Source organism: Heterodontus francisci, chromosome 23 (assembly GCF_036365525.1).
Source record: "Heterodontus francisci isolate sHetFra1 chromosome 23, sHetFra1.hap1, whole genome shotgun sequence".
Classification (NCBI taxonomy): domain Eukaryota; kingdom Metazoa; phylum Chordata; class Chondrichthyes; order Heterodontiformes; family Heterodontidae; genus Heterodontus; species Heterodontus francisci.
Window position 1 is genome coordinate 50,668,637 of NC_090393.1, and position 12,329 is coordinate 50,680,965.

General features: G+C 48.1%; 1 protein-coding gene across 2 annotated transcripts in view; it reads left to right on the top strand.

Annotated features, from left to right (window-relative positions):
- The window catches only part of LOC137382803 (RNA-binding protein Musashi homolog 1-like), a 169,339-nt gene that overhangs the window by 141,273 nt on the left and 15,737 nt on the right, over nucleotides 1–12,329 (top strand). For both annotated transcript variants that reach the window (XM_068055231.1, XM_068055232.1), the window contains 6 exons: nucleotides 981–1,098; nucleotides 1,759–1,839; nucleotides 2,022–2,141; nucleotides 8,187–8,252; nucleotides 9,366–9,520; nucleotides 11,351–11,421. In XM_068055231.1, coding sequence (XP_067911332.1) covers nucleotides 981–1,098; nucleotides 1,759–1,839; nucleotides 2,022–2,141; nucleotides 8,187–8,252; nucleotides 9,366–9,520; nucleotides 11,351–11,392 — 582 coding nt within the window. In that variant the 3' untranslated portion in view covers nucleotides 11,393–11,421. The remainder of the gene's footprint in view (nucleotides 1–980; nucleotides 1,099–1,758; nucleotides 1,840–2,021; nucleotides 2,142–8,186; nucleotides 8,253–9,365; nucleotides 9,521–11,350; nucleotides 11,422–12,329) is intronic.

The following is a 12,329-nucleotide window of genomic DNA, read 5'->3' on the forward strand; positions in this document are numbered from 1 at the left end:
GTAAATAGAGGAGGAAAGCCTCAAGACAATTACAGGACAATTTGGTTGGGCTGGTAAGATGGGCAGAGCAGTGGCAGATGGAATTTAATCCTGAGAAGTGTGAGGTGATACATTTTGGGAGGACTAACAAGGCAAGGGAATATACAATGGATGGTAGGACCCTAGGAAGTACAGAGGGTCAGAGAGACCTTGGTGTACTTGTCTGAAGGCAGCAGCACAGGTAGATAAGGTGGTTAGGAAGGCATATGGGATACTTGCCTTTATTAGCCGAGGCAAGAATGTAAGAGCAGGGCGGTTATGATGGAGCTGTATAAAACGCTAGTTAGGCCACAGCTGGAGTACTGTGTACAGTTCTGGTCACTGCACTATAGGAAGGATGTGATTGCACTGGAGAGGGTGCAGAGGAGATTCACCAGGATGCTACCTGGGCTGGAGCATTTCAGCTATGAAGAGAGACTGGATAGGCTAGGGTTGTTCTCCTTGGAGCAGAGAAGGCTGAGGGGGGGGGAGGTGCATGATTGAGGTTTACAAAATTATGAGGGGCATTGATAGGATAGATCGGAAGAAACTTTTTCCCTTAGCGGTGGTGTCAATAACCAGGGGGCATAGATTTAAGGGAAGGGGCAGGAGGTTTAGAGGGGATTTGAGGAAAAATTTTTCACCCAGAGCGTGGTTGGAATTTGGAACGTACTACCTGAAGTGGTGATAGAGGCAGGAACCCTCACAACATTTAAAAAGTATTTAGATGAGCATTTAAAATGCCATAGCATACAAGGCTACGGGCCAAGTGCTGGAAAGTGGGATTAGAATAGATAGGTGCTTGATGGCCAGCACAGACACGATGGACCTGTTTCTGTGCTGCAAAACTTTATGACTCTATGGCCCCTGTGGCATAGTTTCCTTTTTTACGTGTATGTGAATGATGCTGGTGTTAAGTCACTATAAGAAAAGAGCTTACTGGTCTATTTGACTTGGTATAGGTGGAATGTAAGAAGGCACAGCCCAAGGAAGTGATGTCACCTACAGGAACTGCCAGGGGGCGCTCTCGGGTGATGCCCTATGGGATGGATGCCTTCATGCTGGGGATAGGCATGCTGGGTAAGAGTGGCATCACATGTCTGTCACACAGTCGATTGTAGCATTTAACTGTGTGTAAGAGCCCTGACGTCTCTCCCCTTCCGGGAGGTCCCTCACCCCTCCCTTCCACTCTCCCTCCCACGAGCTCTCTCACCTCTCCCTTCCACTCTCCCTCCCGGGTGCTCTCCCACCCCTCCCTTCCACTCCCTCCCGGGAGATCTATTATCCCTCCTTTCCAGGCTCTCTCACCACCCCTCACCCTCCCCACCCCCCCCCCCCCCCCAAATTCCTTCCCTTGCTCTGTCACCTCTTCCCTCCCCACTTTCTAGGCTCTCACACCCCTACCTTCCCCCCCCCCCCCACCCCCAACCCCCTTTATTAGACAGTGACTCTTTACGGGGGGATGATTTCATGGCCAATGGTGATCCTCCACTACTGTTACCCAGCCATTTCCCCGCCCTGCTCACTATCTGAGCCCTGTCACATGGTGAAAGAGGCGCACTTGCATGGATTGGCCAAGAATGGAATGTCACTCAACTCTAGCCCCTCCCCTTGTGGCCCTTTCAGGGATGCAGCTTGACCACAATGTCATCTGTGGCCGCTCAGTCTGGAGAATTCTGCAGCTTGTCCAGAAATGTACTTTCATCGTTGGCTTCTGAATTTGCCAATTCTTTCTTGCAGGGTACCCAGGCTTCCAGGCTGCTTCGTATGCAAGTCGTGGTTACACAGGACTCGCTCCCGGTTACACCTACCAATTTCCCGGTACGTTGGGCTGTCTCTGTCAAGTGGCTTTAAACAGTGCTAAGCTATCCCCACTGCCCTTAGATTAATTACTAAAAACTCACCCGATTTTCTGAGGAGTTTATTCATTGAATGTAATGTTGGGGTTTGTTTTAACATCTCTCTTGTTTTGTTCTCCCCCACCTTTCTATTGCTCTTTCTAGGTCCCTTACTGCTGCCTCCAGCCACCACACTTCCTGCTTCAGCTGGAAGGGCAGGACAGTCTGGGGTGCAGACGTCACAGTGGCCGCCATCAATGCTGCTCCAGGATTGGCCTACAGGAGGTACGCTTCTGTATTGCAGGACTGGTCCTGCAATGTTTGCCTTTATCCCTCTTTTCCCCCACCTCGAGTCTGCCTCCTTTCTGACCCCACCTCACGATCAATTAATTAGTATAAAAACTAAAATCTAAAGCCAATTTGATAATGTATCATATAATTGAAGAAATCAGCTCTCAATTAGTGAATCAGATCTACGGGATGAAGTTAAAATTAAATAACCGGATAGTAACAAGAAAGGTTTCTGAATTTTTCAGTAAAGTAGAATCTAAGGTATTTAGAAAACAGGAGATAAGTAAACACATCTCAATTAACCTCCCTATAAAATAAAGAGAAATCAGCACAGGAGAAGCAACTGATTGGTGAGTAGCTGGTGAGGCTTTATTTATTGAAGTAGTAAGTTTAATGGTCCAATAAATAGAGGCATGGCAGGGCAACTTGGACCTCTGGAGTGCACATCTATTCCATGTGGGAACTCCAAGATGCTTTTCGTGTCCTGGACAACTACATTAGCAGGAAGTGTTGTCAGCTGGACGAGCTCCAGCTCTGGGTTTCAGAGCTTGAGCAGCAATTGGCATCACTGCAGCGCATCCATGAGGTTAAGAGTTTTGTGGTTTATAGATGTGGTCACCCGGCAGCTTAAGGGTATGCAGGCAGAGAGGGAATGGGTTACCTCCAGGTAGGTAGCGCAGGAGTCCCCTGAGTGCATTTCACTCACTAAGCAGTATTCAGTTCTGAATGCTGGTGAGAGTGATGGTTCCTCTGGAGAGTGCAGCCAGAACCAAGTCCATGGCATCACAGCTGGCTCAGCTGTACGGCGGGTGGGGAGGGAGGCAGGAGAAAGATTGGGAAATCAGTAATGATAGGGGATTCGATTGTTTGGGGAACAGTTGGGCGTTTCTGCAGCTGCAGACATGAATCTAGAATGATCTGTTGCCTCCCTGGTGCCAGGGTCACCGATGTCATTGGGTGGTTGCAGAGCACCTGGTGGGAGAGGAAGTGGGGGGTGCGGGTGGGGAGAATGAACAGCCATTGGCCATGGTCCATATCGGTGCCAACAGCATGGGTAGAAAGAGGGATGGGGTCCTGCAGGCAGGGAGCCAGAGAGTATAGAAATAGGAGGGTGGTGCAGGTGAATGCGTGGCTGGAGAGATGGTGCAGGAGGGAGGGCTTTAGATTCCTGAGTCATTGACTGGTTCTAGGGGAAATCGGACCTGTACAGGCCAGATGGGTTGCACCTGAACAGAGCTGGAACCAATGTTGTTGTGGGGTGGTTTGCTAGTGCTATTGGGGAGGGTTTAAATTAGTTTGACAGGTATGTGGGAACCCAGAGGTAAATTTGGAAAGGAAAGCCTAGGGGCACAGAGAATTTGGAGAGACAGCACTAGATTAGGAAGTAGTAAGGTATTAGGGGGGTCAGAGTAAGAGAGAATTTACTACGGTCTAAATTAGGTTTACTGTGAATGTATGTGAACACATGGAGTGTGGTAAATAAGGTTGGTGAGCTCCAGGCGCAGATTGACATGGGGGAATATGATGTCGTGGCTATAATGGAGACCTGACTTTAAAAAGGACAGGACTGAGTGCTAAATATTCCTGGATACAAACCGTTCAGGAAAAATAGGGATGGAACAAAAGCAGGAGAGGTAGCAGTATTGATTAAGGAGAACATTACATTGCTGGAGAGAGAGGATGTCCTCAAGGGGTCAAGAACAGAATCTATTTCATTAGAGCTAAGAAACAAGAGAGGTACCGTGGCGCAGTGGTTAGCACCGCAGCCTCACAGCTCCAGCGACCCGGGTTCAATTCTGGGTACTGCCTGTGTGGAGTTTGCAAGTTCTCCCTGTGTCTGCGTGGGTTTCCTCCGGGTGCTCCGGTTTCCTCCCAGGTTGATAGGTTAATTGGCCATTATAAATTGCCCCTAGTATAGGTAGGTGGTAGGGAAACATAGAGACAGGTGGGGATAGGGTAGGAATATGGGATTAGTGTAGGATTAGTATAAATGGGTGGTTGATGGTCGGCACAGACTCGGTGGGCCGAAGGGCCTGTTTCAGTGCTGTATCTCTAAACTAAACTAAACTAAACATTGCTGGCTTATTCTATAGGCCACCAACTAGTGGGAAAGAGATAGAGGAACAAATTTGCAGGGAAATCCCAGAGAGGTGCAAGAATTATAGGGCAGTTATAATGGCCTAATGATAACTTTAATTATCCTAATATGGACTAGGATAGTAATAGTGTAAAGGACAGAGAATGGCAAGAGTTTATGAAGCATGTTCCAGAATTTTCTAGATCACTATGTTTCCAGCCCAACGAGGAAGGAGGGATTGCTGGATCTGGTTCTGGGGAATGCGGAGAGTCAACTGGGTCAAGTGTCAGTCGGGAAACATTTAAAGGACGGTGATCATAGTATCATAAGGTTTAGGTCGGCTATGGAAAAGGGCAAGGCGCAATCCAGAGTAAAAATAATTAATTGGGGGAGGGCCAAATTACCTGGATCCTCCCAGGTAAATTGGAATCAAAGACTGGCAGGCAAAACTGTATTGGAACAATGGCTGCCTTTAAAGAGGAGGTAGTTCAGTTACAGTCAAGCTACATTCCCTCAAGGGGGAAAGAAAGGATGACAAAAGCGTTGGAGACTAAAGTGAAGCACTATAGGGTGCATATGGCAGATATCAAGTGGATAATACAATTGAGAACTAGGCTGAATATTGAAAGTTCAGAGGGAACGTGAAAAAAGAAATGAGAAGCAAAGAGAGTATGAGAAGCGACCGTCAGCTAACAAAAGGGAATCAAAAAGTCTTCTATAGCCATATAAATAGTAAAAGGTTGGTAACAGGAGGAGTGGAGCTGATTAGGGACCAAAGAGGGGATTTATGCATGGAGGCAGGGGGCATGGCTGAGCTACTAAATGAATACTTTGCATCTGTGTTTACCAAGGAGGAAGGTGCTGCCAAGGTCATGGTGAAAGAAGAGGTAGTTGAGGCATTGCATGGGCTAAAAGGTGATAAAGAGGAGGTATTAGAAAGACTGGCTGTACTTAAAGTTGCTAAGTCGGATGCACCCAAGGATATTGACGGAAGTAAGGGTGGAAATTGCAGAGGCCCTGGTCATAATCTTCCAATCCTCCTGAGATACGGGATGGTGCCAGAGGACTGGAGAATTGTTGATATTACACCCATGTTCCAAAAAGGCCAGTCAGTCTAACCTCAGTGGGAGAGCTTTTAGAAATGATAATTTGGGACAAAATTAACGGTCACTTGGACAAATGTGAATGAATTCAGGAAAACCAGCACAGATTTGTTCAGGGCAAATCATGTTTAACTAATATAAAATAAGATACTGCAGATGCTAAAAATCTGAAGTAAAAACGGAAAATGCTGGAAATACTGAGCATGTCCGAAAGCACCGGAGGAGAAAATCAGAGTTAACGTTTCAGCACAGATCTGAAACGTTAACTCTGTTTTTCTCTCCACAGATGCTGCCTGACCTGAGTATTTCCAGCATTTTTCTGTTTTTATTTCCTGGTTAACTAACCTGCTTGAGTTTTTTGATGAGGTAACAGAGAGGATTAATGAGGGTAATGCGGTTGATGTGGTGTACATGAACTTCCAAAAGGCATTTGAGAAAGTGTCGTATAACAGGCTTGTCAGCAAAGTTACAGCCCAGGGAATAAAAGGGAAAGTGGCAGCATGGATACACAACTGGCTGAGTGACAGGAAACCATAGTGGTGAACGTTTGTTTTTCAGACTAAAGGTATGCAGTGGGGTTCCCCAGGGGTTGGTACCAGGTCCATTGCTTTTCTTGATATATATTAATGACCTATATTTAGGTGTACAGGGCACAATTTCAAAATTTGCATGAGACAAAACTTGGAAGTATTGTGAACTGTGAGGAGGATAGAGATAGACTTCAAGAGGACATGGACAGGCTGGTGGAATCGGCGGAGAGGTGGCAGGTGAAATTTAATGGAGAAAAGTGTGAAGTGATGTATTTTGATAGGAAGAGGAGAGGCAATATAAATTAAAGGATAAAATTCCAAAGGGGTGCAGGAGCAGAGGAACCTGGGGGTATATGTGCGCAAATCATTGAAAGTGGCAGGACAGGTTGAGAAAGCAGGATCCTAGGCTTTATAAATAGAAGCATAGAATACAAAAGCACAGAAGTGATGGTGAATCTTTATCAACCACTGGTTCAGCATCAGCTGGAGTACTGTGTCCAATTCTGGGTACCACAATTTTAGTAAGGATGTGAAGGCTTTTGAGAAGGTGCAGAAAAGATTCATGAGAATGGTTCCAGGTATGAGGAACTTCAGTTATGTGGATAGATGGGAGAAACTGGTGCTGTTCTCCTAGGAGAAGAGAAGGTTGAGAGGAGATTTGATAGAGGTGTTCAAAATCATGAGGGGTCTGCATAGAGTAGATAGAGAGAAACCGTGCTGTTAATGGAAGGGTCGAGAACCAGAGGGCACAGATTTAAGGTGATTGGCAAAAGGAGCAGCGGTAACATGGAGAAACCTTTTTACGTAGCACGTGGTTAGGATCGGGAATGTACTGGCTGAGAGTGTGGGGGAGGCAGATTCAGTCGAGGCCTTCAAAAGAGAATTGGATAATTATCTGAAAAGAAAAAATTTGCAGGGCACAAGGAAAAGGCAGGGGAGTGGGACTAGGGGAGTTGATCTTGCAGAGAGCCAGCACGGACACAACGGGCCGAATGGCCTCCTGTGCTGTAGCCATTTTACGATTCTATGAGTTACTCTGACCCCTCTCCTCACTCTGATGCCCCCGCTTACTCTGACCCCATGTACCACTACCTCCTCCACCAACCGCCCGCCCCAACCATGCCCCTCTCTGGTAAAAGGGAAGTAAAATTGTATCCATTGGGAGTAGATGGGAGGCTGGGTCCTGTGAGGTGCCATGTCCTGGTGGCATGATTGTTGCTTGAGGATTGTATTAAAGCTGTTGGTACAAAATATTGTGACACATTGTCACTACCCTGCTCTGTCGTCACTCCCACTGACCCCACTTGTAATTTTGCAAATATAAATATCCAAAACATTTCCCTTCACTGTTAAAATGGCTGCGAAAGTACTTGGCGACTTGACAGTGAGGACAAATTTAATGAAGTATGTTCAATTTGTTTTTCTCCTCCACAATCCGTTCTCATTGTACCAGTTTTGAATTGTCGCAGTGCTGAGTGGCCAAAGGGTGTTTGGAGAAGGTTTCGGGGAGAATCACTGGCACGGTGGACTGAAGATCAAGAGTTTTGTTTCCTGTTTTTGTAAAATTGCTGCATGTTGAGTAATTTTGATCAGCTGGCTGCTATGCGAATGGATATCCACTGGGTGGCACTGCCGGTGTACAGTTCCACAATGGGCCCTCTTCATCTGTAACCCTGGCAGGGAGTGTGGGCAGGTCATTCGAGCACAAGAGCGTCAGAATGGAGCCTGGTCCTGGGATCAGCTGATGTCCACTGACCAGCACAGCTAGGGTCACTGGGAAGCAGGAATTCTGGCCTAGCTTTTTGTCCGTAACCTGGGCACATCAAAGCCGGTTGTATCAGACTTAATCTCGCTCCCCTACTTGGGTTAAGACTCACTAACTCGGCAGACTGGGGAACAAAGCTGTTATGTCCCAGGTCTGGATAACTCCATTCCACGCCCTACAGAGCCACCAGAAAGCACAGGTCTACTGTAAATTTGTGAAAGTTACTGTCGTTTCAGAATGATGCTACAGTGCAGACAGATCGTGGGTGCCCAGGCACGAGCTGAGTTTACAATAAAACTCACCAGTGAGATGATGAGCAGAGGGTCATGGAGAAGCCATGTCTTCTCTGGTGTGTTCATTGAGCTGTTTAGTGCCTGCACCATGTTCTGTTGCTTCACCTGCTGTCAGTGCAGATGCAGCTGGAGGAAGGCAGCGCTTAGCTGACCTGAGCTGGAGGTTTTGGTTTCCACGAGAAGTGGCTTCTTGTCCAGGACAGGTGGTTTATTGTTGGTGGATCTCGGGTGTTGTGCTGATTTCTTTCTCTCTCTCCGCCATGTCTCGTAGCAATCCCTCTCACCGCGTATGGACCAATGGCAGCAGCGGCAGCAGCAGCAGTGGTTCGAGGAACAGGTAAGGAGACAGGGCAGTCACACCAGAATCACTCCAGGATTACCCACACCAGAATCACTCCAGGATTACCCACACCAGAATCACTCCAGGATTACCCACACCAGAATCAAAAATCACAACCGCATCATTCCAGAATCACACACTCCCCAGAATCACACGTACCCCGGAATTATACTTTTCCCGTTCGCTCCAGAGTTACTCTTGCCCCGCACCCGCTCCGGAATCCCCCTCGCCCCACGCTCGCCCCAGAATTACGCTCGCCCCAGAATTGTGCTTTCCCGTGCTCGCTCCAGAATTTCAGTCGACCCACACTTGCCTCGAAATCATTCTCCTCCTGCGATCGCCCTGGAATCGCGCTCGCTCCGGAATCGCAATCTCGCTCGTCCAGTGTTCTCCCCGGAATCGCCCCGCGCTAGCCCTGGAATTTCACTCGCTTCAGAATTATACTTTCCCACACTCGCTCCAGAATTACTCTCGACCCGCACTCGCTCCGGGATCGTTTTCGCCCCGCGCTTGCCCCAGAATCGCGCTCGACCCAGAATCCCTCTTGCCCAACGCTCTCCCTAGAATCCCGCTCGCCCTGCACTTGCCCCAGAATCGTGCTGTCCCCGGAATTATACTTTCCCGCCCTCGCTCCAGAATTACTCTCGACCCACGATCGCCCCGGGATCGTTCTTGCCCCGGAATCGTTTTCAGCCTGCGCTTGCCCGGAAACATTCTCGCCCCGCGAATGCCCCGGACTCACGCTCACCCAGCGCTGTCCCCAGAATCCCGCTCGCCCCATGCTTGCCCCGGAATCGCTCTCTCCCCGGAATCGCTCTCTCCCCGGAATCGCTCTCTCCCCGGAATCGCTCTCTCCCCGGAATCGCTCTCTCCCCGGAATCACTCTTGCGCTCACCCTGGAAACGCGCTAGTCCCAGAATCGCTCTTGCTCCGTGCTGGATCCTGAATCCATCTCGCCCCGCTCCCTCTCCGGAGTCGCTCTCTCTCTCGCCCCGCGCCCTGTCTTGCCCAGCACTGAGTTGGTCACTGTACGGGGGGTCTGTCAGTAAATGGTCAGTGTATATGTACTGTGTTGTTAAGCCTGCTGATGTACTGTTTGTTTTTTGGCAGGTTCTACCCCAACTCGCACCGGAGGCTTCCTGGGCACTACCAGCCCAGGCCCCATGGCAGACCTGTATGGGGCGGCTAATCAGGACTCCGGGGTCAGCAGTTACATCAGTGCGGCCAGCCCTGCCCCAAGCACTGGATTCGGCCACAGTCTGGGGGTAAGTGTCGTCCTGCCTCCTGATGTCACTCTCCCACAACTTGTTATGGACAGTGAGTGGTCATGAGTATGAAACTGGCAGGAAGCTGTGACGAAAACCCCAGTTATCATCAGTTTCCAATGCATTGCCAAGGGTGATCGTGATGGTTGTCCCTGTTCTTACCCTCCAGGAGGAGACAGCAATGGGAATGCTATTGGCAGCCCTGGCTTGCCACAACCTTCAGACAACAATTGTGGAGGGGCTGATTTTAAATAACCCCATGGTTTTTCTGTTCCCTTGGGCAAGTGCTTGGCCGTGACTTGGAAACTGAGTACAGAATGATAATTGAAATTGGCATCTGTGTGTGTGGGGAATCGCAGGCACAGGCCTGCAAAGTGTGGCAAAGACTTAGAGGGGAAGGCCCCACTTGGGGTTGTAGCTCTTGACAGCAGCAGGAGCTCAGAGAATGACAGGGGTTCAATCTTTAAGGGGAGGGTTGTAGTGGCTGCTTGGCCTCCTGGCTCCATTTTGAAGGAGGGCAGGCAGGGGGAGAGGAGGGTGTCAGGTATCACCATTAACTGCGGGTTCCTGTGAGGGGAGTCAAGGTAATTTTACACCATTGCTGGAAAACAGTTCAGTCACTGGCCAAAGTGGCTTCAAGAATCCATTCCCCCAGCCCCCAAGGGGTGGGGAGGGGCAGTGCTGGGAGCTTGCAGTGAGAACCCTTTCAAAACCTTCCCTATGCCTAGGATTCTTAACAGCAAAGCAGGCAGTGGGTTTAATGTTTCTTTTTACAACCTGTGTCCTCTAGGGGAGGAAGCCTTCCGAGTCTGGTTTATATGTGACTCCAGTCTCACACCAACATGGCTGACTATTAACTGCTCTCTGAAGTGACTGAGCAGCTCACTCAGTTTCATCAAAACCACTACCAGCGGTTCAAGGAGAAAAAGCCCATTGCATTCCCTTCTCTGGGTAATAAATGCTAGCCTCATCAGCAATGCCCACATCCCAAGAATTAAGTAAATAAATAATGACATTGCTTTAAGTCTGCTTCATGGTGTGTTGAGTGTGTCTGGAGAGGACAATTTGAGCTTGATTTAAAAGCTGTTGATTAAAGGCGAGACGACAGTGGGACCAGTTGGGAATGATAATGAAGGACATTTATATAGGGAGTCTCTTGACATCCCAAAGTGCTTCACAACCAATGAAGTACTTTTGAAGGGTAGTCACTGTTGGAGTGTAGGGAACATGATAAACTGAAAATAGTGAACTGATGCTGCTTTTGACATTGGGTTTAATAACCAGGGGGCATAGCTTTAAAGTAATTGATGGAAGGATTAGGGGGGAGTTGAGGAATACATTTTTTCACCCAGAGTGTGATGGGGATCTGGAACTCACTGCCTGAGAGGGTGGTAGAGGCAGAAACCCTCATAACGTTTTAAAAATACTTGGATATACAGTTGAGGTGCCATAACCTACAAGGTTATGGACGAGGAACTGGAAGGTGGGATTATACTGGATAGCTCTTTATTGGCCAGCATGGAAACGATGGGCTGAATGGCTACTTCCCGTGCTGTAAATCTTTGAGCTTCTATTGGGTTTCACTGGGCCCGCACCAATTTGGCAAATTTATATTGGTGTTCTTGCCAGTAGCCTGAGACCACTCTTCCCTCCACACACCCCAAACAATTGGGAGTGCCAGCACTAATTCTACTTCAGAAAATGCTCGAGGGTATAAGGTCGGATAGTTCAGGGTCTAAATGTGTTAAAGTGACCCCAGTGACGAGCCAGGTTTCAGTGGCTTCTGTCTAAGTCTTTGCTCACCCTTCCCCCTTCTCTTGTCTGTTTCAGGGGCCTTTGATTGCAACAGCTTTCACAAACGGTTACCACTAAAGCAGAGGCACGAAAATCTGAAAAAGGAAGTAAGTTGTTAAATACCATGTCTGCAGGCTGCTGCTTAGTTGTATTGTATGAATTATTATTGCTCGTAACCATCTTAATTTTCTATAATATCCAGAGGCCATTTATGTGATGGGAGGTCCCAGGCTTCGATCCCCAGTCCCTGTGGAGTCAACTGATCTTAGTCCGGGTTCTACAACTGGCTTCAGTACCCATTATCTGGGGCAAGAAAGACACAAAGATAGGCAGCATTGTGAGCAGAGCAGATGGAAGCATAAAATTACAAAGCCATATTAAAATGGACAAAACTATGCCAAATGAATTTCAATGTAGACATGGGGAGATGGTGGCATAATGTGGCTGAACTAGTAATCCAGAGGCCAGGTCTAATGCCCTGGGGACAGGTTCAAATACCCAGCATGGCAGCTGCGGGAATTTAAATTCAATTAATTAATAAAAATCTGGAATTGAAAGCTAGTCTCAGTTTCATGGCACCATTACTATCATCGATGTCCTTTTTGGGAAGGAAATCTGCTGTCCTTACCTGGTCTGGCCTATATTTGACTCCAGACCTACAGCAATGTGGTTAACTCTTAATGCCCTCTGAAATGGCCTACCAAGCCACTCAGTTCTAGGGCAATTAAGGATGGGCAACAAATGCTGGCAATGCCCACATCCATGAAAGAATTAATCAAAAGTGTGAGGTCTTCCACCTTGGAGCTTAGAACAGGGAACCATCTAAATGGTGAAAAGCTGGAATCAGTAGGGAGAGAAATTGGGATTGGTAGTGCCTGTTGGTTGGGCGCAGCGAGTACTGTCAGGGATCCAAAATGCTGTACACGGCACACGCATACACTTCTGATGCAAAGTGCACTGACTGTCACCTCGGTAAAGACGTTAGTGCGTGCAAAGTTAACATCTGCAGGAAGTA